Below are 26,820 nucleotides of genomic sequence, written 5' to 3'. Positions count from 1 at the left end.
TCACACCTAGTGGCAATTTGGATTTCCAATTAACCTATCCCACAAGCTTTCTTAAACATGTGATCATTAAATAATGATTGTATGTTTGTGACGTACTCTACAATCCTTAAAATGCAAAGTTTTTTTTAATTAAGTATCTACTGTAACTCTACAGTTTCGAGAACCTAACTGTTTGTAATAGTTTACAATTTACTTTGCTATTAGTACAAAATGTAGAACATTGTGTTCCAACAGTGTCTCATTTGTTATTAATACTTATCATCATTCATGTTTGCACATGGCCAATTCAGTAATGAGCCACAGCTGTCCTCTTTCTTTGTGAGTTTCACATTTGTAAACTAGGCAATTATATAATTTGAATGTCTTTTGCTAATGCTACTTAACAAACAACACAGACATGTGCTTTAAGTTTACATAAAAATCACAGATTCAGACAAGAATAACCCTCTGCTTTTAGTCCAGCAGCACTGAAGGGAACTTAACTAAATAGCTCATTATCCTCATCACCTGGCATTGAGGTAAAACCAGAAAAAATAACCTGGCCCTTTTATTAAAAAAATAATATCCAGCAGTTCAGGAGGCCGACCGCATGGCCAGCAATGCTCCACTGGGGAACGACGAGGTGATGGGAGACCTTGGGCGGCTTGGCAGGTGCCTGCTTAGCGCAGACTTTGGCTCAGGTGGAGCAGGACTAGCAGTCTGCTCTGGATGCTGGTACTGGCGCTCATGTTGACGGCTGGCCATTCTCTCCTCGCAGCAGGTATGGGTGCTGGGGACTGACCAAATGCGAGGACTCGCAGGCTGGCTGGAATATGAACAGTTTATTATATGAGCTAAGAGACCTGAACACAAATGGCTAAATTAAACAGGCGCACACACGACGAGTTGACAGCAACGTGACCAGGAGCAGAGATAGAAAGGATAATGAGTGTAGAAAGGCCCCAAAGTTTATGGACAAGTCTATTCTGTTCTTATACAGGTGTTTATAAGTTTCAGAACAACCTCAAGCTTCTTCTTCTACACTCTGAGACAGTTTGGCTTTAATTGGTGTTGTGGCCGACACACCGGGGTGACCGTAGTGCTGAAGACTGAATCACATCAACAACCATTTGTGTAATTAAAAATATTTCTCAGTCACCTTACAATCATGGGATCTCAGGCAATGGGCACCACCATTACCATTACAAGTACCAGTTCTATTCTCCAGAAAATATTCATGACATTCATGAAGGTAAAAAAAAAAAAAGATCCATTCATCTATTTGGATTTATCTTTTTAAGTTAAATATTTCTGTTCTAATAGTTTTGTAGATAAAAAATAATACGACAGGACTTGAAGGAAAGTAACACATTTACTCTCATTTGGGGCGACTGAGGATGGATCAGATGAGTTTGCCACCTACCTTGTGTCCTCATACTGGTGGTAATGGACAGCATGTTGCCTTATCAGCACTGGGGTCTTTTGTTTGATGGTTCCACAGTGCTCCCTCTGGCCGTGATGAAGTACTACACCCTCTGCTCTTTCTATTACAGGGAATGTCTAGAAAGCACAAACCTTTAATAATCACAGCTGAGATCATAAAGTGTAGTTATCCTTCCTTCCTTTCCTTCTTCCTTCCTCTTAAGCACTTAAGGGTTGCTGGAGATGGCTTGAGGACTATCCCAGCTTTCACAAGGTAAACTCAGGGTACACACTTGACAGTTCACCACTCATGATCCCATTGACAATAGATGATTGTAATGCCAAAGAATCACCAATTAAATGGCCTTTATTTGTATAGCGCTTTACTAGTCCCTAAGGACCCTAAAGCACTTTACACATCCAGTCATCCACCCATTGACACACCGATGGTAGCAAGCTACATTGTAGCCACAGCCACAGGGCGCGGCTCAAACCGGCAACCTTCCCATTACAAGGCAAACTCCCAAGTCTTGAGCCACGATCGCCTTAACCTAAAGAGCGAGTTGCTGGAGTGTGAGAGGGAGCCGGAGCACCCTCAGACAACACAACATGCAAACAGCAGCCAGCAGATTCACATGCACGACCTTCTTGCTGTGAGGCAACAGTACCAACCACTGCACCACCGTGCTGACCTTAGAGTGCAGTTGTATGGTGGAAAATGTTACTGTGGATGCTTTAGATTATATTACATACAGAAAGAAGTACTGGTTTATTATTTTAGTGGGCAAAAGAGTCAAGATTGGATCTAAAGGATGTAAATGGACAAGCACAGTGCATTTCTACTCAGTCTGAACACTCGACACAGCCTCATTCACCCAACTGCACACACATGATTAGGGGAAACTCAACATTGAGTATCTTCATTTTTTCATCAAAAGACTTTCTCTGTATCTCTGCTCTGTTTGTTTTTGACTTGAAACACTAAATAAAAGTTTTACTACACATCTGTCTCTATTGTTTAATCAGCAGCTGTAATACTAAACTGTCCAAAATGTAAAATTCTACATTTAGTAGATTTAGAGATATTTATTTCACCACTTTTAGTTAATGATACTTTATAAACCTATTCTGCTGTTTAACAAAGACAGTATCATCATGTTTAAAGCACTTTTCAATCTGACAGCAGCACTCAGTTCTCCTGCACATGTGTGATCTTGGAGTGAACTGAAGGTTCAGATGCATCTCTCAGGTCCTGTGTGGAGACTTTGCTGGACTTTGTCTGTCTGTTAAAGATGTGATTTTCAGATGCTATTCAGCTGGTGTAGATAGTGGGGGTTTAGGTCTAAAACATCTTCTTTTGTCCTCCATTCATCCAGTTTCATGAGATAACTTTTTGGTACAAGGACTGGACTGAAAAAAGACTGAAAAGAGAAACTTTGAAAGAGTTTTAGAAAGCCTGGAGGAAAAGCAGTGCTTGTTTAATCAAATGTAATAATACACATTGATTAAATGTCCCAAAGTAAAGAGATCTCTCTGTGAACCTTTAATTCGTCACCCTCTTGTGGCAGCAGCTGGCTACTGTTACTTGCACATGTGCACTGTGGTTTTTTATTACGTTATAATTTAATACAAAACCCTTTAATTAAATTTGTGAGTTGAAGTAATATATGAAATATTAGTGTTAAGTAAGTCCCAGAGTTCAGTTTATTGGACATTAGCTACATTTAATAAGAAGATATGAGATCCAAATATATGCTTATGTCAACACATGTTCATTTTGATGAAGTTTACTGAACAAATTTGAATCATCACAACAACCAAAATGTTAGCAACACATCATAAAGTTTATTATTCTAACTATGGTAACCATGTTGTCCAGAATCGTGACATCGCACCCATTTAGAATCTTACCACCACTTTGAGCCTTTGATCCTTAAACCCATAAATAGGGGTGAGAAGCAACAACTTTTAGTCTGTTATTTGCAGCATTTATGTTCGCAGCCTTCGACTGTTCGTGACACAGATTTAGAGTCTTACCACCAACGTGATCATTTGATCCTAAAACCGACAGATAACAGTGAGAAATAACGACTTTTAGTCCGTTACTGGCAGCATTTCTGTTTGCAGCCCTCAACTGTTCACCATTTAGAAACATTTGGATCCTGACTACAGACTCCAACATGTCTCAAGGTGAAGAACCAAAAAGGCAAGAAGTTGACCCCGGCGCTCTTCCCTGGGATGAACCAGAAGACCCTTACCTCTCCTCTCTTCCCTGGGCTGAGCAAGTTGACTTAGAGGAGAAGCGCTTGGCAGAAATGGAGAATGAAAATCTTCTTAACAGAGAGAAGATTGTCTTATTGATGGAGGAAAATGAGAGACAGAGCGCTCAATTAAAAAAATGTCCTACCTGCTCCAAGAAAGGAGAGTATTATTGATGAAAAACAGTGGGATATCAAAGACATGGAGGAAAGGAACCAAGAGCTCCAAGGAAAGCTGGATGAAGCTCAAGAAAAATTAAAGAAATCCTCCAGGAGAAGACACAACAGGACATGAGAGAAAGACAGATGCATGATGAACTTGAAAAGATGGAGATGAAATACAGAGTGGTAAAAGCAAGGGATGATAAAAATCAGGAAACAATAAAGAGGTTCTTCAAGAGAAAAGGCAGCAGCAGATCAAACAAAGGCGAATGGGCCGCGAGGTTAAGTACATCAAGAAAGAAAATGACGAGCTGCAAGTAAAGCTTGATGAAGCTCTGCAAATAAATGAAGCGATCCTCGAAGAGAAGAACCAAGAGGACATAAAGAAGCGAGACATGGAGAGGCAACTCCAACACATGGAGGGAAAAGACAGGATGCTGCAGGCAAGGCTTAAAGAAACAATGCACAAATATGACGAGTTGCTGCAAGAGAAAAAGCAACAGGAGATGAAACAAAAAGAATTAGATTGCAAGCTTCAGAACATGGAGAAAAACAATGAAGGCTTGCGAGTAAAGCTCGATGATGCTTTACAAAAAAATACAGAAATCCTTGAAGTGAAAGAAGAACTGGTCATAAACCAGGGAGAAATGCAATGCCAGCTCCAAGGCATGGAAGGAAAATACAGAGCACTGCAGGCAATGCATTATGAAACACGGAAGAAATATGAAGAGCTGTGTCAAGAAAAAGAACAACAGGACATAAAGCAGAACAAAGAAAAACTTCTTCTTGTCCAAGACTTTGAGAAGACAAAGCAAAAGCTGCAAGAACTTGGCAACAAAATTAAGCACACAACAGCTGAACTGGAAGGACAAAAGGAGAAAGTGCAAAAACAGGAGGCAACAGCTAAAGAACTCAAAGAAAGGCTCAAAGAAGAACAAGCCAAATTAGAAGAAGTGGAAAAATATGCAACAAACTTAAGAAGCAAAATACAGAAACAGTGGACGAGTTGAGATCCCTCATACTAGAGAAGAAAGTGCTTGTGGAAAGCAACTCAAGAAGAAGAAAAGTGCTTCCGCTTCTTCCTCCGCAGGGCCACTCCTGCCTCATCTTCCTCCACCTCTGTTCCAACTTAATTTTCCCTTCTCCTCTTCCTCCCTCTCTCCCCAATAATTTCATAATAAACAAAATTGGCTCCTAACACCTGTCCCATCTCCCTCCCCCTCTCTCTCTTTTCACCCTCACCCCCAACCAGTCCCGACAGTTGACTGCCCCCTCTAGAGCCTGGTTCTGTCATAGGTTTCTTCCTTTAAAGGGAGTTTTTCCTATCCACCGTCGCCTAGTGCTTGCTCAGAGGGCATTGTTGGGGTTTTCTCTCCTCTATCTCTTTCCTCCTTTCTATCCTTTCCTTGACAACCCCCCCCCCTCCCCCTTCTATTTCCCCAATAATTTCATAATAAATACAATTGGCTGCATTTTAAATATGTCTGATCAATGTCTTCATTCAAGAATGAATTGTCTTTGTCACAGAGTCATGTGTATTTTGTCTTTTCCTCGGGCTGGTGATCCTCGCGGTCGTTCAGCCCAGGAGTCCAGATTATTAGTGTTTTAATCACATTTAGTGTTACATTTTAGATCACCACAATAGGATATCCACAATTTAGGATTCAGGCATTTGTTTTAGTTTGATATCGTAATCATTCTATGATTGAGTCGTTAACAGAACCAGCAGTTAGCAGCAATAACTTCAAATCAATGACATTTGCAAGCATTCCTTTATACACAGCATTTCAGTCAGGTTGAGGTCTGGACTTCCATGATGTAGATTTGCTGCTGTGCTTGGGGTCATTATCCTGTTGCATGGCCTAATTTAGGAGAAGCTTTATCTGTCGGACAGACAGCCTCACATTTGACTCTAAAACACTTTGGCATACAGAGGAGTTCGTTGACTGCAAGGTGCTTTATTGCTTGTGTCTGCAGAAGAAGCTCAAATCACCACACTTGAACCAGCATATTTGACAGTGTGTTTGAGATGTTTAAGTGTTTGAGTGTCTGAAATACTGACATGTGAACGCCAGAATATAATGGTGAGATTTTAATGCTGGTTAGATTGCATACACACTGCACATTATAAGGTTTTACAATTTTGCATCTGTGACCATTCAAACACCAGACAGTACTGAATGTTTCTTCTTTCTTTGTGCAACTTTACAATCATAATGTCCGTTTTGGGGTTTGGGGTTTTTAGGGAAAGAAGGGAAGTTTTATTTTAATGATCAGTATCAGTGATTAATCACTACAGTGGATAAATAAACTTGTCATGTTTTCACAGATTTATTTTGACATTACATCATATTTGTAAGAGGAACATTCATTAGGTTTAAACAAAATCATACAAAAGAATTGTAACGCTTGCATATTGTTAACCTAGAAGCACTTTTAGTCTTTGTTAGGTTTATCGAAAAAGAATTTGGCAAACACCCTTTTTTGAATGTCATGCTCTTGCAGGCTGCAGTAACATTTGAGTTTTGTAAGTGCAAAGGTCCATTCAAACAGGTGGTGACATTACAATCCTTGGTTTATGTACATTTTGGAGCTTGTCAACATTCAGCATTTCCAAAAGCAGAATGAAAGTTTGAAAAAAAAATTCAGTAAGCTTGAAGATATATTTACATGTACATTTATTTTCCTTCCTTGTGGTCATACAAATTCTGCCTCTGATGCTTCTGACTTCAGATGTTAGTAAAAAAATATTGTTAACTGGGCAAAACAGTTTTTCTTTTAAACATATCAGGAGGTTTATTTTCCCTGACATCATCTAAACACAGCTCCTTTGCAATACTGATAAAGTTTCTCTGTACTTTGCCACATTATATTACAGCAGATCTAGAAGTTGTATCTAAATGGTGATTCTCCATTAATGAATTTGTATAAGGTCAAGTCCTGGATATTTTACTAACTGTAACAACAAACCACTGCTTCCTACTCTATGCATTATAATCTACAGCATCTACAAAGACACCTTCCAACAAACGGCTACACTCTATGATCTCAGCAATGATAATTAAAGGTTTGTGCTTTCTAGACATTCCCTGTAATGGAAAGAGCAGAGGGGTGTGGTACTTCATCACGGCCAGAAGGAGGCACTGTGTAACCATCAAAATCATTCAATCCATCATCAGTCACCGCAAATCAGAATAAATTTGTTACGTTCATTCAGGTCCTGATGTATTTTTATAGCTGCATAAAACTACTAAGAGAAAGATATTAAACAAAAAAGATAAATCCAGATAGATTCAATTAAATGTCTCTTGTTTTAACCCGTCATGAACTTCAGTGGTATTTTAAGAGAATAGTAGTAGTTATGAAAGGGTAGTACTTCAGAAAGTCTGAGGATCCATGAGTGCAAGGCCATTCAGAAATAGTCACAATATATCTTGACCCAGCTCTAATTTGTGAGTGAAATCTATGAAGGTGTGGATATTTAACAGTTCATAAGGTCCTTTCTCTTTTTTTTTCCTTCTTGAATTTGTCTTTCAAGTGGAAGACATTTGATTTCAGACGGGACGATAAGGCACAGCCCCTCACAAGCTCAGGTCGATGATGATGTGCTCAAAGATCTGCGTGTTTCCCTTGAAGCTCGAGGAAAAATAAAGTCCCTGCGGTCGGTAGATACCACGGTGAAAGAGCGTGGGGCTTGGATGTACACCTCCTTAAAGCGGTCAAAGATTTTGTTGTCCTCATCCCACAGGTAGATCTGTGAGAAGGTGTAGTCGCTTCCCAGAGCCAGATAGTAACGTTCCTTGAAAGAGAACGGCTGGAGAATCATGGAGCCTCGAGAGGGCAAAGCTTGGATCTCAGCAAACTGTTTGGTGCCCCAACGCAGAACTTTGGAATCACCGATATACCGCGTCATAGCCAGGTAGAGCTCCTCCTTGATCCGGAAGTGTTTCACAACCACTACATCCTCCATGTTGGGGATCTCACCCTGCAGGATGAACTTCTGGTTGCTCCGGCTCCACTGGTAGATCACTGGAACCTGTGAGCGGCTCGCTAGAATAAGGTGAGCTTTCCCATCCAAGTCCAGAAACTCTACATCCGTGTCGCGGTACCACTCGTGCAGTGACTGGTACGAATAAAAGCCATTATCATTCCACTTGTAGAGGGTGGAGAGGCCAGCTTTTGAGCTGTCAGCAATCACAAAGAACCAATCAGAGCCAATCTGGAAGGCCTCAATATCATTGGGCTTAGAGATCTTGGACACTTCGATATCCTGGAACTTATTGAACCTGCTTTGGTCGTCATCAAACTTGTAAATGTGGGAACCACCAAACAGCTGAGCCACAATGACAAACACCTCATTTTCGATGATGACAGATTTGCACCCCACAATGGACTGACCTAAAGGGCAGAGAAACACATGAATCGCGTGAGAATGAAACTGGGAGCATTCTGGGAGTGTTTGTTAGCCTAATGTGTGATTTAGACTTCCTAACTTACAGTGTCACTGGAAACTCCCTTTAACCCTTCACCCAACCTTCCACGTAACCTGACATGCACCTCCTGCCCACATAGCAAAATTGGTATGGCCCAGATCTGGCCAACACAATGTGCTTACACATGGCCCACATACCGCAAAGACTGACGGCCCTTTGGTGGCCCAGATCAGGTTTGCCAGAGGAGGCCCAGACATGGGCCAGCACAAGGCCAGTTGCAGACACACTGGTGGTCCTGTGCTAGCCCATCTCTGGCATCAAAGGACCGTCATTCTTTGCGGTATGTGGACCATGTGTAAGTTGTGTGCAGCCACGGGCCAGTCGCAGACACACAGCTGACCCTGTGCTGGCCCAGATGTCAGCCAAATGTGTACCTTAATCAAGCCATGTAATAACAACATGTGCCGAAACATAAATAGTGCAAAAGTAACATTACGAACCTCTGTTCAGACAGTGAATGAACTGATTCTTTTACAGCACATTTCCTTTCCCAAAGTCATACCTGAATTTGAAACGTTGGCTACCATAGCAGTATAGTATATCAACATGGCACTTGGGTCTTCCAACTAAAATAGGAAAATAGGAACATAAACAGTGCCATCATTGCCAGACCTGGCCCACATCTGGTTGACATATACCCTGCCATGACACCAGTCAGTCAGAAGTGCCAGCTTGATGCCGGATCAGGGGAAGACCTGTTTTCTATGAGCCTGGGCCACATGACCCAAACCACAATCGAGCAAGATATGGCATGCCATCACATAGACAGTGCCATCTATACCAGGCCTGGCCCATATCTGGATGGCATACGTCTTATCATGCCAGAAGTCAGCCAGCAGTGCCGGCTTGATACCAGATCTGGGCCAGACCTGCTTGCTATGTGGGTTAGAGATGTAACTACACGTTGGGTCGACACAGCCTGCAAGGACTTAAATGGTTAGAAGGTTGCGCTGCAGGATCAAGAGGGGTTTCCAGTTATCTCGTAAGTTAGGACACATTTCCTGCAAAAGTCGAAATCAAAATTTACCTGTGATGTTATCATAAGTCCTGAAGTTCATTTCTATGTGGTCCCACTGGAAAATCATACAGCTCTCTGTGCTGGGAGCAGAAATGGCCACGTAGACATCATTCTTATAGCTGAATGTGTCAACAGACAACGATTCTGAGGCAACAGACTGATGAAGGATGAAATCTGTGGAAAGGAACATCGGGAAATGTATTTTTCACAAACCAGCAAAGCCACGTTAAATGAATAACCTCTACACAACTTAGAAAGACTGTGCTGAGTTCTCTGATCCTGATCTCAGCTGGACATGAGAGAAGGGCAGCTGGCTCAGGTGTTTCTCACCTGTGGAGACACACTCATTCTGCAGGCTGGTCATATCATTGAGGCGCTTGCCCTTCATGTCCTCTGGTCCAGCACACACAACATCCGACACTGTGGCATTGGTGTTCTTTAACCACGTCATAAGCCACTTGGCTCTGCAGTCACATTCAAAGGCATTGCCTCGCAGGTCCCTGCAGAAAGGGAATATTGTGTTTCATGGCTGAATTGGGAGAAAGACAGACTGCAAGAATTACTCAGTACGCTATTTGCCTATTTAACTATGTACAAACTCACAGCTCTATAAGGGAGTCAAGGTCAATGAGGAGGTCCCTGGGCAAGGCTTTAATGTTATTGTTTGCCAAAGACCTGGAAACAAATGCAGTTGATTATGAAAAGAGACATCATTAAATCATGTATAACAGATAACAGTTGTATTTTCAGTCACTGGAACATACAAGTGAGTCAGGTCCCTGAGTCCTCTGAAGGCATATTTGGATGTAGTCTCTAGTTTGTTACTCTCAATGAATCTATGGATCAACAAGAAGAAAAAGAAAAGTATATTTTTTGATCAATTTCAACATTTTGCCAGCTAGTAAACCAAATGGTAAATGGACTGGTTCTTGTACAGCACTTTTCTATTTTGCCTGAGCACTCGAAATCCTTGAAACCTGTCTAATTCAGATCAGGACCTCAAAGCACCAGCAGCCCAGATCAGCTGATCACAGCCTGGACACAAAGAAAATTTACTGAAGCTTTGAATAGAAATTGCGATTTTTAACCTCTTGTTGAGCCACTACAACCAATTTTAGAGTTCCCCCACCTGCTGAATCCCACTTTAACCCGTTCCTTACTCATTTTCTGTTTAGAGTCGCTCTCTACAATGTAGAGATATTTTAAAATCTTTCGTCTTTTTCTCTGCTCATGTTCTACCAAACTGATTCAAGCTGCGTATATTTATGAGAATTAAAATTTAAAGAAGTAAAGGTAATTTTCTTATGTATTAATGTTACTTTAATGATACATTAATATAGCACAAGGTTCAATTAGCTTTGCACAAAAATAGCTGGTAGAAAAATCCCTTTAATGGGACCACAGAGGAAATATTTGCTGGAGCACACCTCGTGTCCCCCAGAATCCTTACTTTGTCCATGTGAATTTTAAACAATCAAATCTTGTGAAAATGGCCACAACTTGTATATTTAACACAGACATAATAGGGGAGACCGGGGATAATTTCTCCAATCAGGGCTAAGTTTCAAATGATGTGACTCATCCTGTGCATGCCCAATTCAGTTCTGCTATCACATGTGAAAAATCAGCACATTTTGTCAAACACAGACAATATAACACGAAAAAAAGTTATTTGTATGCCAAAAAGTAAGTTTTTCTACTTTATTTCAATTTCTAATAGCATTATCTGCTTTGCAGTCAAATGGAGCGTGCGTCTGTCCTCTCAGTAAGTGAGTGAGACAGCGGTGAGGACGGCTGTGCGAGTGCATCGCAAAAACACAGAAATATGCCTGACACCAGGGGCGATTTTAGCCCATTTTTGGGGGTGCTTCAGCACCCCCAAAATGAATCAAAGCACCCCCAAAGATTTCTTACTTTTTTTGGACAATATTTGCTGTCTGTGTGACACACTGCTAAAAATATAAAAACCATACAGTACTTGGTTGAAACATAACATTTTAACAACAAAAGTATAGATAACACCCCCCCTCCCAAAATGGTTTGTTCCAGCTCGGCTCTCCCTTACTCTGGCTCTAGCTCTGTTGCTGCCAGAGCGGCAGCAGACGCAGCGGAGCGGAGGTGTAAGTGCCTGGCTTAAAACAGGACATATTAGCTGCATTTAACCTTCAGTTACTCTTTATATAGTTAGGTAGCAGTCAGGCCATGTTTCTTTTTAGCTGAAAAACATTACACCAGGTAACCTGCAGTGTTGAAAACATGTTTTCCGACAGTGTTTGCTGCCCTACAATCCGTCCTACTCTGTAGTAAAATCAGCGACATTTGACCGTCCTGTTGCTCCCATTGAAATTTATATAGCATATTTAAAATCTAAAACTAAAAATTGTCCGTAGCCTACTGTTGTTACCACTGTCCTGTTTGAAATGGATACTAACTAGCTAACTGACTGGATGCCCATTAACCTTAAAACTACGGTTGTGTGTGTGTGTGTGTGTGTGTGTGTGTGTGTATGTGTTTGTGTACAGAGAGACAGCCAGGTTCATAAGGGATATAAGGAAGTTTTTTCAAAAAAAGGAGCAACATTCAGGTAAAAGTGTAAAAACAAATGATCCATCAATAAAGGATAATGTTGGATCAGTGTTTCAATATTTATATCTTTTATTAGATGTTCATGTGGTTTGGTTATTTGCCTTTTGGTTGAAAGTACACTGAGAGAGGACTTTTTGTTAGTGATCTTAATAGTATTTTTTCATATTAATGTAATTTTTCATCTAATTGAATCCAATCTATTTGTGTATGATTGTCAGTCCAAAGAGGGAGAGAGGAAAGAGGGAACGTCAGGAGAAAGGACAAGGTCAGGAAGAAGCAGGTAAGAAAACAGACAGGGAACAAAACAGAAACTATTAAACTGACAAAGAGAAAAAACCTGATTTTACTCACACAGTCAGGAAGTTGTGTCCTCCCTATATTAAAGCTGCTATACAGAAGCTGCAAAACAAACTAGGTTGAAACATTTTTGACCCTCTTTAACAACATTCCAACATTATCATTGATTGGGGAGATTAAAATTAATGATATATTTTTATGTGGTTCAGCCACAACTCTACTAAAACCTCAGCCAGTAATAGGTGGGCCAACTTTTGGACTGTCCAGTTGTCTGTATGACTGTCGCAGTACAGTATCAGAAAGTGCCAAACAGCCCTGGTGGAGTGAGGAGCTGTAAAGAGAAGCAGATGCTCTGTTTATATTCTAAAAGTGTTTTAAGCTTGTTTCAAAGATTCTGTACAGCAGCTTTAAATGTTTTCCAAAAGCACACATACACTTATCAGTGTTTCTCAAACTTTTTACAGTGTGTACCACCTGAGAAAAATGTCAAGCTCTCCCAAGTACCACTATGAAAGCATGAAACTCATAAATCTTACAACACAAAATTAGTATTATTAAATTAGTAAAATTAGTATCTGCAGTAAAGATTTTTATTTGTAATAATTTATTCTGTTTTGGGAGTGTTTTTTATGTATCTGTATTATATTATACATACACATTAAAAGTGAATCTCTGTCCAAATGCACTCAGTTTACTTCTTACTCACTATGAGCATCATTCATTATTCTCCCCCAGTAATTAAGGTTAGGATATGTATTTTTTTTTATCCCAATCCATTCTTCTTTTGCAGCATTTAAATAACCTTGATCAGATTTGATGGTTTTGTTACAGACTTTTCAAAAAAAGTGTTTTGCCTTTCTTTCTCAAATGTGGGATTAAATTGTGTTAAAATGTACAAAACAGTGATGTCATGTTTTGTGACGAGGACCCAGGCACAGAGAGACTTGTTGAATTTAAGAATCTTATGATTTAAGAAAGAAATTTGCAGACTTGCACAGAGATGGTAAATTATGATGACTGATAACGGAGATGAAGACAACAGACGATGAGGACAGGGAGGAACAGGGGTTTAAATGCACCAAGGAGACAGTCAGAGAGAACTCGGGACAACTGGAGACATTTAAGGATGCAGGGACTGACAGAGACAGGGAAGAAGTCTCATCGTGACGTGTAAAGTTTATCTTGCCTGGCTGGGCAGCTCTCTGGGTGCTCAGCACCCCCAAAGCTCTGATCCTAGAATCGCCCCTGCTATGAGATAAAGGAGAACAACAGCCTGATACCTGCAGGCCTGACAGCAGGAGATGTATCACTGCTGTAACACCTGTAACATTCAGCAGCTGCCTCATTGTTCTGACACACCAACAAAACTATTGACTACACTACACACTAACTACACACTAACTACACAAGATTTGCGCTAAACGTCTCAAATCTCTCACATGTCAGAACACCGCCGTCACTCCTAAAACTTCCCCCGGTTTCTTAACAACTAGATGCCACGTTGCCATATCATTTTTTGATTGGTCGACACGGTACTTTTTTCGACCAATAGGAAAGGGTTGGGATTTTTTGGTGTTGTGTTTGCTCACAGGCTTTCGAGCGTTTTCCTTGTAAAACGCCGTTTTTACCGTTTCTTCCCGCAGTAAATATAAACAACGATAGTATTCAGGAAGAAAACCAAACATTGCAGATATTTTTATCATAACTCTGGTTTTACGTGGCCCATCAACACAATTTAAAAACTGGTATAAAGTCCACACTTTTCCCGTCAATTGTTCCGTCTGTCCTGCTCACATCTCCAATGGTTGTACGCGTTGTCATTAACGTGGCTTCACTGCACATCAGCCACGCCCCTTTGCTAGCTAAAACACCGGTGTCGGCACATAGGACGCTGTCATAGCGTGTCAACGACGTTGATTGGCTGCGTATACGAATGTGAATCGCATTATTGGCTGGACTATAGGATAAGGTGGCATCGTTCTAATCCCATACAGGAGCAGCCAGTCACTTACTGACTAACACTGCAAAACAGAATTGTTAAAGTTTTAATTTTAATTTCAATTCAGGTTAGATTTTTTTTGTGCGCAACGCAGATTTTCTGTGCGCAGAGACCGTGCCAGCAGTGCGCAATTGCGCACGTGCGCAGCTTAGAGGGAACATTGATGAAGACTCTTAAAGCACGGACAAGGGTTAAAACCAGGGGCGATTTTAGCCCATTTTTGATGAATCAAAAATGAATCAAAGCACCCCCAAAGATTTCTTACTTTTTTTTGACAATATTTGCTGTTTGTAGGACACACTACTAAAAATATAAAAAGCGTACAGTACGTAATTGAGATGGAACATTTTAACAACAGAAGTATAGATAACCCCTCCCCCCTCCCAAAATGGTTTGTTCAAGCCCACCTCTCTCTCAGGTGCCCTTTGTGCCAGAGCGATGGTGTCTGAGATGCAGCGGAGCGGAAGTGGAAGCGCCTGCCCTAAAACAGGATATATTAGCTGCATTTAACCCTAAGTTACTCTTCATATAGTTGGTAGGAGTCAGGCCATGTTTCTTTTTAGCTGAAAAACATTACACCAGGCAACCTGCTGTGTTGAAAACGTGTTTTCCTACGATGTTTGCTGCCCTACAATCTGTCCTGCTCTGTAGTAAAATCAGTGATATTTGACCGTCCTGTTGCTCCCATTGAAATGTTTACAGCCTATTTAAAATCAAAAATTTAACATTGTCCGTAGCTACTGCTGTTACCACTGTCCTGTTTGAAATGTAATGAGAGAAGCTGCTTATTTTGCCATATGTGCCGATATTAAACCCAAAGTACTTACTAGCTAACTGACTGGACGCCCATTAACCTTATAACTCCTTTTGTGTGTGTGTGTGTGTGTGTGTGTGTGCAAAGAGACAGTCAGGTTCATAATGGATATGTGGAAGTTTATTTATTTATTTATTTTAAAAAGGAGCCACATTCAGGTAAAAGTGTAAGATCAAATGATCCATCAATAGAGGATAATGTTGGATCAGTGTTTCAATATTTATATCTTTTATTAGATGTACATGTGGTTTGGTTATTTGCCTTTTAATTGAAAGTACACTGAAAGGACTTTTTTTTATTAGTGATCTTAATAGTATTTTTTAATCTAATTGAATACAATCTATTTGTGTATGATTGTCAGTCCAAAGAGGGAGAGAGGAAAGAGGGGAAAAGGTCAGGAAGAACCAGGTAAGAAAACAGGCAGGAAATACTAACAAGCACAACATAAACTGTTAAACTGGCAAAGAAACAAAAAACAACTAATTTTACTCGTACAATCTGGAAGTTGTGTTGTTTGTCTGCAAAACAAACGCGGTTGTCAGCCCTGTCACTGCATTACCATATTGAACTTCAGTCAGAGGAAGTCACGGTTGCCAAAAAGCAGACTCCAGCAACTGGCTGTGATGTCAGTTGAGAAAGAGCTGCTTGAGAGACTTGACCACCAAAATGTGATAGACAGATTTAACAACCTCAAGGTGAGGCGACATAGGATAAAAGAAAAGAAAAAATCTGCAGAGCCATAGTAGTATCTGCACTAACGATCTTTTCATAGATTGTACCAGAGGCCAATGTGTCTCAAATTTTCTAATTTTTTAATAATATTTTGTACATTTTAAGGACTCTTTGGTTTTTGGAGTGTATTTTTTATGTATCTGTATTGTGTTATACACACACTTTAAAAGTGAATCTCTGTCCAATCTGTGTTAACTAACTACAATCTCTGTCCAAAAAATGCACTCAGTTTACTTTTTACTCATCATTCATCTCCCCCAGTAATTAAGGTTAGGATATCTTTTTTTTTTTTTTAAATTCCTTTAAAAAAAAAAATTTCCAATCCATTCTTCCCTCTGGGTGCTCAGCACCCCCAAAGCTCTGATCCTAGAATCGCCCCTGCCTGACACCTGTAAACAAAGCAGTACCTGGCTGCAGTTTAAAGACCTTTTTGTCTCTGTCTTGGTCTTGTCTTGTCTTGTCTTGGTCTCGATACCCTCTAATCGTGGTATTGTCTTGATCTTGGTTTAGGCGGTCTTGACTAAAAGTCTACAACTTTATTACTTTCATTTTCTTCCAAAGCAGTTTTTGAAACATCTTTGTGAACTGACTAATGCTTGAACATTGCTGTAGGTCCACAGGAAAACTGTTCCACAGTTTTACCTCATAAATGGTAAAACAAAAGGTTTTAACCCTTGTCCGTGCTTTAAGAGTCTTCATCAATGTTCCCTCTAAGCTGCGCACGTGCGCAATTGCGCACTGCTGGCACGGTCTCTGCGCACAGAAAATCTGCGTTGCGCACACAAAAAATCTAACCTGAATTGAAATTAAAATTAAAACTTTAACAATTCTGTTTTGCAGTGTTAGTCAGTAAGTGACTGGCTGCTCCTGTATGGGATTAGAACGATGCCACCTTATCCTATAGTCCAGCCAATAATGCGATTCACATTCGTATACGCAGCCAATCAACGTTGTTGACACGCTATGACAGCGTCCTATGTGCCGACACCGGTGTTTTAGCTAGCAAAGGGCGTGGCTGATGTGCAGTGAAGCCACGTTAATGACAACGCGTACAACCATTGGAGATGTGAGCAGGACAGACGGAACAATTGACGGGAAAAGTGTGGACTTTATACCAGTTTTTAAATTGTGTTGATGGGCCACGTAAAACCAGAGTTATGATAAAAATATCTGCAATGTTTGGTTTTCTTCCTGAATACTATCGTTGTTTATATTTACTGCAGGAAGAAACGGTAAAAACGGCGTTTTACAAGGAAAACGCTCGAAAGCACTCTCTGCCTGTGAGCAAAAACAAAACCAAAAATCCCAACCCTTTCCTATTGGTCGAAAAAAGTACCGTGTCGACCAATCAAAAAATGATATGGCAACGTGGCATCTAGTTGTTAAGAAACGGGGGGAAGTTTTAGGAGTGACGGCGGTGTTCTGACATGTGAGAGATTTGAGACGTTTAGCGCAAATCTTGTGTAGTTAGTGTGTAGTTAGTGTGTAGTGTAGTCAATAGTTTTGTTGGTGTGTCAGAACAATGAGGCAGCTGCTGAATGTTACAGGTGTTACAGGAGTGATACATCTCCTGCTGTCAGGCCTGCAGGCAGGCCCGCCCTAACCAATCTGGCGCCCTAGGCAAGATTTTAGGTGGCGCCCCCCTACATCGGCAGTGTAGTGTATGTACTCACAAGAAACCGAATAGCTTTGTCTTTGACCTTTTTTTTTTTACTTAAAGAAAGCAAATTCACAATCAGAATAATTAACAAGATAAAAAAATATATGAATAAATAAATGAATACAAAAAATAAAAAATGAATATATGAAATACAATAAATTTTACATACATAAACACAATAAAACGTGTCAACAAGTTGGATAAAATAAATTAAAAATACAATATAAATAAGGCACTGCACAAAACAAGATATTAAATAAACCAGTATGACTTTAACAACTATATTACAAAAAAGGGGATCCTACAGAGTTCTCTAGTTGTGCTTTTTAATACTGCATTAACTAGAATGACTTACAAATTACTGTACACCACCCCCTCATCAACCTCACATCACCTGCTACAGCCTTACTCTCCTAGTCTTTCTTGCAGCAAAGTCATCTACAACATCATCATATGACAACTGATTTGAGACCACATGATTTATGCTTATGATGGAAAGTCCACTGAGACGTTCTTGCATCATAGTAGATCTCAGGTAGGTTTTAATGAGTTTGAGCTTAGAGAAGCTTCTTTCAGCAGCAGCCACTGTAACAGGAAGAGTGGCAAAGATTCTCAGAGCAACCCACATGTTGGGGTAAATTTCTGCCAGCTTCTTCTCATGCAGGAAGGTCAAGAGTTCCATGTTTGTCATGTTCTTTGATGGCAATGGTGGGAAATTCTGCATTTCCATTGCAAGTTCTGTGCCATTAATGTCCGGCTGGCTGTCATGGGTCAGAGTAGTACTCAGTGTTTGGCACTGCTGTAGCAGCTCTTCTTTTTGTAAGTTGTGGAAATTGAGGAGTACTCCAAATTTGTTGTGCTGCTGAGGTGGAGGCAACAGGAACACCGCTTGATGCTGCTGCAAAACTGGTGGGTTGTGCTGCTGAGGTGGAGGCAACAGGAAGACCGCTTGATGCTGCTGCATCATGGCTGGGTTGTGCTGCTGATGCTGCATCACTGGTGGGTTGTGCTGCTGAAGTGGAGGCAGCAGCGGTAGATGTGGTAGATGGCCCAGGGGTGGGATTTAAAAACTTCAACAGTGCATCTGAAGAGAGGAGTATGTGACACCACTGAGTATTAAAGTCTAATAATAAAAACATATGATTCCAGGAATAAAATGAAATGATATAATATAAATGAAAAACCAAAGAGATATATGTATGATGTTAACTGATATGCAAATTAGATTAGATTCAATTTATTGTCATCATTACAGTGAAATGCTGAATAGCAGAATGCAAAGTAACAGTATAATATCATATGAGAATGTTATGTTATGATTATCTTTGACCGAATCACAGCAGTGCTCATATTAAAAAACAGCATTCCCTCTCATGTGATATTGCTTAATTAACATTAATGATGTGCACTTTAACAACTAGGGTTACAACTATAATATATACAGGGGTGGAAAAGTGACTATTACCTGCAGGGTAAACGTTAGCTAACCAGAAGGCAATAACAATGTAAACAAAAAACACCTGCTTAAAAGATGAATACAAATGAGGAATGGTGGGAAAGGTGGGAGTACTGTAATTACCTAACGTTACATTATTATTTTCCATAACAATTTAGCCCCCTCCACAATATTAAGTGACGTTAAAACAGTTAACTAGCTATTTATTGATTAGCAATTAGCGAATCATGTAACATTAGCTTAATGCTAAAAATTTAGGTTACTATCACATTCAGACAAATAATTTCATGTAGGCTAACGCTACCTACCTCTGTCTTTTTCTCGTTTCTCCTCCTCTTCTTTTCTCTTTTTTCTTCCCTGGGCACCTGACAGTTTTGGCCGTTTTGACATCTTGTGTTGATTTTTTGATGTGGTGACGTCCAAAAGGAACCATGATACGGGAAGGGAGGGGGCGCACCGTGCGGGGGGGGGGGCGTAATGTTGTAACAAATAATATTTCTATTAAATAAGCTTTACTTTGCATTTTAATTAACGTGGGATTATTTTTTGTATTTAGAAATAATAGTGCCAACTTTTTTTTTTTTTTCAACATTTGTGGCACTGGCGTGGCGCCCCCTGATGGACGGCGCCCTTAGCATTTGCCTATACGGCCTATGCCACGGGCCGGCCCTGCCTGCAGGTATCAGGCTGTTGTTCTCCTTTATCTCATAGTGGACAGAAATTATTTTTTGGAGTGGCACAAATAATTTGTGTGGCATCAGATTTGATGCAGAACAGCTGATTGTTCTGTAAATAGTTTGAAATGTTTATTTAAAAAACGCCTTGACTGCATTAAAAAAAAATAGCTGCAAAAAACTTTGTTGTTTGCCAAACTGAGTTACTTTTTGAAGTAGTAACTATATAATTAATTGCCCAGCATTGGTCATTATATACTGTATTTTGCAGACAGAGAGTTATAGGACTCTCCCAGACCACAGACTCAGACTTTATGAAGAAAAAAAAGAAAAAGTTGTGTTTTCAAAATTGGAGTGAAAGTTATTTTTACTTCCAATAGTGTTAACATACTACACAGGTCATGAACAGGATTTTTTAAATTTTCATTGTAAGTGGGCTAAAGCAGTTAATTAAAAGTAGTCTAACATAAATGTAAATGCTGTAATTTGATTATTGTAATAAACCATGTAACTTGGATGGATTAGATGCTGGCGTGACCACAGTGCACACGTCTGATGTCGCTCACAGTGGTCCAAGGGATCGCTCAGGGAGTTTGTGTGTTCGCTCAGACACATGAAAAATTAGAGGGAACATTGGTCTTCATATTTAATTTTCCCCTCAATTCATCCTCTGTACATTTCCTGGTACTGTGTCTGGCTTTGTACATAATTTTTGCAGTTTTATATTTTATAAAATCCATAAACTTCAGAATTGTTAATTTCAAGAACAATTCAAGAAAAGTTAGGAAGCAAAGTAAGACAGTCATCGTCTCCATTGTAAGTGGGCGGGGGAGGATGCTACAGTTTGTACAAGAAGCATCAGCTCTGATTTATTTTAACTTTAGGGCTTGACGAAGAAGCGCAAGAGAAAATCTTCACATGATACAGTTACATACAAATGACATACACATGTATAATGTTTAAAAAATATAATCGAACATTAATGAATTATTGGTCAATATCTGAAAAGCAAAAGACATTCTCTGTTTACCACAACATGTACCAAATTAATTTAATAAAGTTACATATGAATAACTTAATGGGGATATAAGTCAAACTTACTTCTACAGTCAGACTGAGTTGCAGTTCTCTTAGTGTGCACTGATATGACTCATACGCATTTGTTGTTTCCTACATGACCAAATTTGACTGATAACATGCAATAGAGATGAAACTGACTGACCCGCCTTCCTTCTGGCTGCTCTTGCTTTTTCTGATTTCTTAAGTTGTTCTAAGAAACTTGTCAGAATGTTTTTAAATTTACAAAAACAGGATGCGTCCGTTTAAACTCTGATATGCTTATAATGAGTTACATAGTGACTGTAGTTTTACATTTGCAAATAAATGTTTCATAGAAGTACCTTCAACAACAGTTAATTCAGCAGTGACTTTGTTCTTACTTTCATCAGTGAATTTGTGACATAAACCAGGGACAGCAGAAAGATGAGGATTAAAACGTTGGTGTTTCTGACACCAGCCAGTCCTCTGCTCCTGAACGCTGCTGCTGCCATCACTGTGGAAATAAAAACAGCCTTTGAGCTTAAGAGAAAATGAAAGAAAAGAAAAGAAATGAATAAATAAAGAATCAAATCTATGTTTCCTCTTGTTATGTTAATAATATATTTTTAAAAAACATTTTAGGTATAAACCATCCTATGGTGCAGTTTTGCTGATCTTACCTGCCTGGTGAAGGGACAAACAGCTGTTTCACAGACTGAAAACACAAGGGAATCACACGCTACAAATACTTAATGTTCTCCTGATGTGACTTCCCACTGATCTGTGAGCTGCTCTTTCACTTTTATCTCACAGTAGTGATATGATCTATGTGGCGGGGGTGTGGTCTCCGGCCTGCCGCAGCAGAGGGGTGTTACAGTGAGCTCTCAGGGCGGTGCCGAGGTGTGGCTGAGAGGGCGGGTGTGACTGCTCAAGGTGATCATCTTCTTCTCTCTATTTTTAAATAGTGATGACGGGGACGGAGACTGGGAGGAAGAAGCAGCTGTTCCTGTGTGACTGATGCTGGAACATCAGAACGAAAATAAAACTAACCTATAGTGAATGAAATCCAGTGTGCGTGTCGGGTCCTTACCACAATCTACTTTACAGGAACAGAGGCCCACTTTAAACTGTCCAAGATCATCCCACATATTTAAGTTTTATCAAGAGCCATCGCAGAGTAGTGTAGAAAGGCCCCAAAGTTTATAGGACAAGTCTATTCTGTTCTTATACAGGTGTTTATAGGTTTCAGAACAAACCTCAAGCTTCTTCTTCTACACTCTGAGACAGTTTGGCTTTAATTGGTGTTGTGGCCGACACACCGGGGTGACCGTAGTGCTGAAGACTGAATCACATCAACAACCGTGTAATTAAAAATATTTCTCAGTCACCTTACAATCATGGGATCTCAGGCAATGGGCACTACCATTATATAAGTACCACTTCTATTCTCCAGAAAATATTCATGACATTCATGAAGGTAAAAAAAAAAAAAAAAGATCCATTCATCTATTTGGATTTATTTTTTTAAGTTAAATATTTCTGTTCTAATAGTTTGTGGATACAAATAATACGACAGGACTTGAAGGAAAGTAACACATTTATTCTCATTTGGGGCGACTGAGGATGGATCAGATGAGTTTGCCACCTACCTTGTGTCCTCATACCTGGTGGTAATGGACAGCATGTTGCCTTATCAGCACTGGGGTCTTTTGTTTGATGGTTCCACAGTGCCTCCCTCTGGCCGTGATGAAGTACTACACCCCTCTGCTCTTTCTATTACAGGGAATGTCTAGAAAGCACAAACCTTTAATAATCACAGCTGAGATCATAAACTGTAGTTATCCTTCCTTCCTTTCCTTCTTCCTTCCTCTTAAGCACTTAAGGGTTGCTGGAGATGGCTTGAAGACTATCCCAGCTTTCACAAGGTAAAACTCAGGGTACACACTTGACAGTTCACCACTCATGATCACATTCCCAATAGATGATTGTAATTGCCAAAAGAATCACCAATTAAATGGCCTTTATTTGTATAGCGCTTTACTAGTCCCTAAGGACCCTAAAGCACTTTACACATCCAGTCATCCACCCATTGACACACCGATGGTAGCAAGCTACATTGTAGCCACAGCCACAGGGCGCGGCTCAAACCGGCAACCCTTCCCATTACAAGGCAAACTCCCAAGTCTTGAGCCACGATCGCCTTAACCTAAAGAGCGAGTTGCTGGAGTGTGAGAGGGAGCCGGAGCACCCTCAGACAACACAACATGCAAACAGCAGCCAGCAGATTCACATGCACGACCTTCTTGCTGTGAGGCAACAGTACCAACCACTGCACCACCGTGCTGACCTTAGAGTGCAGTTGTATGGTGGAAAATGTTACTGTGGATGCTTTAGATTATATTACATACAGAAAGAAGTACTGGTTTATTATTTTAGTGGGCAAAAGAGTCAAGATTGGATCTAAAGGATGTAAATGGACAAGCACAGTGCATTTCTACTCAGTCTGAACACTCGACACAGCCTCATTCACCCAACTGCACACACATGATTAGGGGAAACTCAACATTGAGTATCTTCATTTTTTCATCAAAAGACTTTCTCTGTATCTCTGCTCTGTTTGTTTTTGACTTGAAACACTAAATAAAAGTTTTACTACACATCTGTCTCTATTGTTTAATCAGCAGCTGTAATACTAAACTGTCCAAAATGTAAAATTCTACATTTAGTAGATTTAGAGATATTTATTTCACCACTTTTAGTTAATGATACTTTATAAACCTATTCTGCTGTTTAACAAAGACAGTATCATCATGTTTAAAGCACTTTTCAATCTGACAGCAGCACTCAGTTCTCCTGCACATGTGTGATCTTGGAGTGAACTGAAGGTTCAGATGCATCTCTCAGGTCCTGTGTGGAGACTTTGCTGGACTTTGTCTGTCTGTTAAAGATGTGATTTTCAGATGCTATTCAGCTGGTGTAGATAGTGGGGGTTTAGGTCTAAAACATCTTCTTTTGTCCTCCATTCAGTTTCATGAGATAACTTTTTGGTACAAGGACTGGACTGAAAAAGACTGAAAAGAGAAACTTTGAAAGAGTTTTAGAAGCCTGGAGGAAAAGCAGTGCTTGTTTAATCAAATGTAATAATACACATTGTTTAAATGTCCCAAAGTAAAGAGATCTCTCTGTGAACCTTTAATTCGTCACCCTCTTGTGGCAGCAGCTGGCTACTGTTACTTGCACATGTGCGCTGTGGTTTTTTATTACGTTATAATTTAATACAAAACCCTTTAATTAAATTAGTGAGTTGAAGTAATTGTTGAGTATTGCAGCATCGACAGCGATCAACTCGAAAGAAAATGATGACGGAGGCAAAAATGTCCTTAATATTTTGGGAACTTTATTCCTCATGGGTGCCATTTTGTTGTGGGTATACTTCTTCTTAGGGGCGTGATGACGCAGCATACGTGCCCTTACAATAAACAGTGCCTCCTTGTGGTGACAACTAAAATACTGTCTCTGTTAAACATATTGTACAACATGAGTACACACAATGAATATCTTAACAGTAATATATGAAATATTAGTGTTAGGTAAGTCCTAGAGTTCAGTTTATTGGACATTAGCTACATTTAATAAGAAGATATGAGATCCAAATATATGCTTATGTCAACACATGTTCATTTTGATGAAGTTTACTGAACAAATTTGAATCATCACAACAACCAAAATGTTAGCAACACATCATAAAGTTTATTAGTATAACTATGGTAACCATGTTTATGTTTGTAACCTGATAACTCAAATACATTCTGTAGGTGTCACATTCTGAGGACTGTAAGTTCACACACTTTCAGACATTTGCAGAGAAGAAGTGTTTTGTAAAAACTTTACAAGTGAGACGGATTATTTGCTCAAACAGCAACCAGTGCAAACATATTTTGCTGGACTCTAAGAAGGAGAAAGGTACAGCCTGATATGTCAGGTCTTTTAATTTTTTTTTTTAAATGGTGTTTTGGGCAACACAGTTCTTATTTAATCACATGCTGTTTGATTTATTCGATTCAGAAAACAAAGGAGGATACTGTGGGTGTTGAAGAGGAGAAGGCCCCGCTGAAAAAGTAAGATAATGATTTGTAACTGTTTTCTTATGGGGGGGGGGGGGGGGGGGGGGACTGTTGTGATAATTTGTCCAAGTAAAAATCCCACAAATGTCATGTGACAACCTCTTTGGCTTCCATCACGCCCATTTAGAATCTTACCACCACTTTGATCCTTTGAACCTTTGATCCTAAAACCCATAAATAGGAGTGAGAAGCAACAACTTTTAGTTCGTTGTTCGCAGCATTTATGTTCGCAGCATTGAAACGTTTGACAGAGAAGCCTTTCAAAACAATTGGATCCTTTTCAGAGTGACTTTTTACACTTTCCAACATGTCTCTGAAAAAACACACAAGAAAAGAAAAAGTAAAGCCCAGCTCTCCTCTTCTGGCTCAAGAAGACAATATTCAAGTTCAGAAGATGTGCTCGGAAGAGATGCATGAGGAAAATCTCATGAACAATCGCAATACGAAACACCCGCCCCAGCCAGAGTACATCTATTACGTCTGGCAGAGTTTTTTTGAACAGCGAAAGGAGATTATCTTCCTCAGAAAAGAAAATGAGAGAAAGACTGCTGAAGTAGATAAATTATTCAGCCAGCTTCTTGAAAAGGAAGATATTCAGAAGGAGAAAGAAATGGAACTCCTAGACGTGCGTGGAAGGAACTTTGAGCTCAAAGCAAAGCTTGATAAAGCAATAGAAAAACTCAAAGAAATCCTCCAGCAGAAGAAAAATGAGAAAGACAAGGACAAAAAGGATCGGGAGCTGCAATTAAAGCTTGATGAAGCTCTGCAAAAAAATACAGAAATCCTCCAAGAGAAGAAACGGCAGGACATAGAACTCCAAAACTTGGGGATCAAATACAAAGCATTGCTTCAAGAGAAAAAGCAACAACCGATCAAACAGAAAGAAAGCAAGCTTGAAGACTCGGAGGAAAAGTACAGAGAGCTGAAAACAAAGCTTGATAAAGCACTGCACAGAAATAACCAGACTCTTCAAGAAAAAGAACAACTGGAAAGAAACCAGAGAGACATGCGGTGCCAACTCCAAAGCATGGAGGAAAAATGCCGAGTCCTGGAAGCAAAACTTGATAAAACTGCAGTGCACAAGCAGAAATATCAAGAGCTGCTGCAAGAGAAAGAACAACAGGACAAAAAGCAGAAAGAAGACAAACGTTTACTCCAAGGCTTTGAGAGGGAAAACCAAAAGCTGCAAGAAGTTTACAAGAAAATGAACTACAAAGCAACTGAAATGGAAGGAGAGAAGGAGAAACTGCGAAAACAATGCTCAGCGATGCAGAGTCAGCTCAATGACATGCTGACAAAAAACACCGAACTCGAGGAACTTTCAAACTCCTTGAAGTGCAAAAACACTGAGATGCAGGTGCTAAAGCAGCAACTCCAGAAAACAAATGAAGACCTGCAGTGCAAACTTGAAGAAATGGAGAGGAAAAGTCAACAGTTAGAAGATGCTCACAACAAATTACAAGAGCGTTATACAGAGATGCAGGAGGCAAAGGTAATGCAGGAGGCAACTTCTAATGAGTTGAAAGAAAGGCTCAAAGACAAACAAGCCGAATTCGAAGAAGTGGAGAAAACATGCAGGAGACTTGAGAAGGAGAACACAGAAACAATCGATCAGCTGAAAAACCTGATCTTAGAGAAAAAGGTTCTCGTGGAAAAGCTCCTGGTAAAGAAGAAGAAACGCTTCCGCTTCTTCTGGAGGAAGGACACTCATGCTTTCTCTGGTTTTTCCACTGCTGATGTCACCTCGTCTTCCTCCACCTCTGTTCCATCGTAATTTTGACCTCCCCTCTCCTGCCCTCTCCCTCTCTCCTGACACCTTGACACCTCTCCCTCCCCTAGCTCCCTTGAACTCCTAACACCTGTCCATCTCCTCCCCCCTCTCTCTCTTTTCACCCTCACCCCCAACCAGTCCCGACAGTTGACTGCCCCCTCTAGAGCCTGGTTCTGTCATAGGTTTCTTCCTTTAAAGGGAGTTTTTCCTATCCACCGTCGCCTAGTGCTTGCTCAGAGGGCATTGTTGGGGTTTTCTCTCCTCTATCTCTTTCCTCCTTTCTATCCCTTTCCTTGACCCCCCCCCCCCCCCCCTTCTATTTCCCCAATAATTTAAT

General features: G+C 40.1%; 1 protein-coding gene and 1 pseudogene across 1 annotated transcript; one reads left to right on the top strand and one right to left on the bottom strand.

Moving 5' to 3' along the window:
* Window positions 1-7,166: 7,166 nt before the first annotated feature.
* On the bottom strand, window positions 7,167-10,791 carry LOC109198014 (leucine-rich repeat LGI family member 2-like; annotated as a pseudogene).
* A 14,060-nt stretch (window positions 10,792-24,851) lies between these two features.
* On the top strand, window positions 24,852-26,568 carry LOC112845632 (trichohyalin-like). The gene has a single exon (XM_025905044.1). The coding sequence runs from the start codon at window positions 25,020-25,022 to the stop codon at window positions 26,484-26,486; it is 1,467 nt and encodes a 488-aa protein (XP_025760829.1). The 5' UTR covers window positions 24,852-25,019; the 3' UTR covers window positions 26,487-26,568.
* Window positions 26,569-26,820: the final 252 nt, after the last annotated feature.

The sequence above is a fragment of the Oreochromis niloticus genome, unplaced genomic scaffold, assembly GCF_001858045.2.
Source record: "Oreochromis niloticus isolate F11D_XX unplaced genomic scaffold, O_niloticus_UMD_NMBU tig00008266_pilon, whole genome shotgun sequence".
Lineage (NCBI taxonomy): Eukaryota > Metazoa > Chordata > Actinopteri > Cichliformes > Cichlidae > Oreochromis > Oreochromis niloticus.
This window is presented reverse-complemented; position numbering and strand designations above follow the sequence as displayed.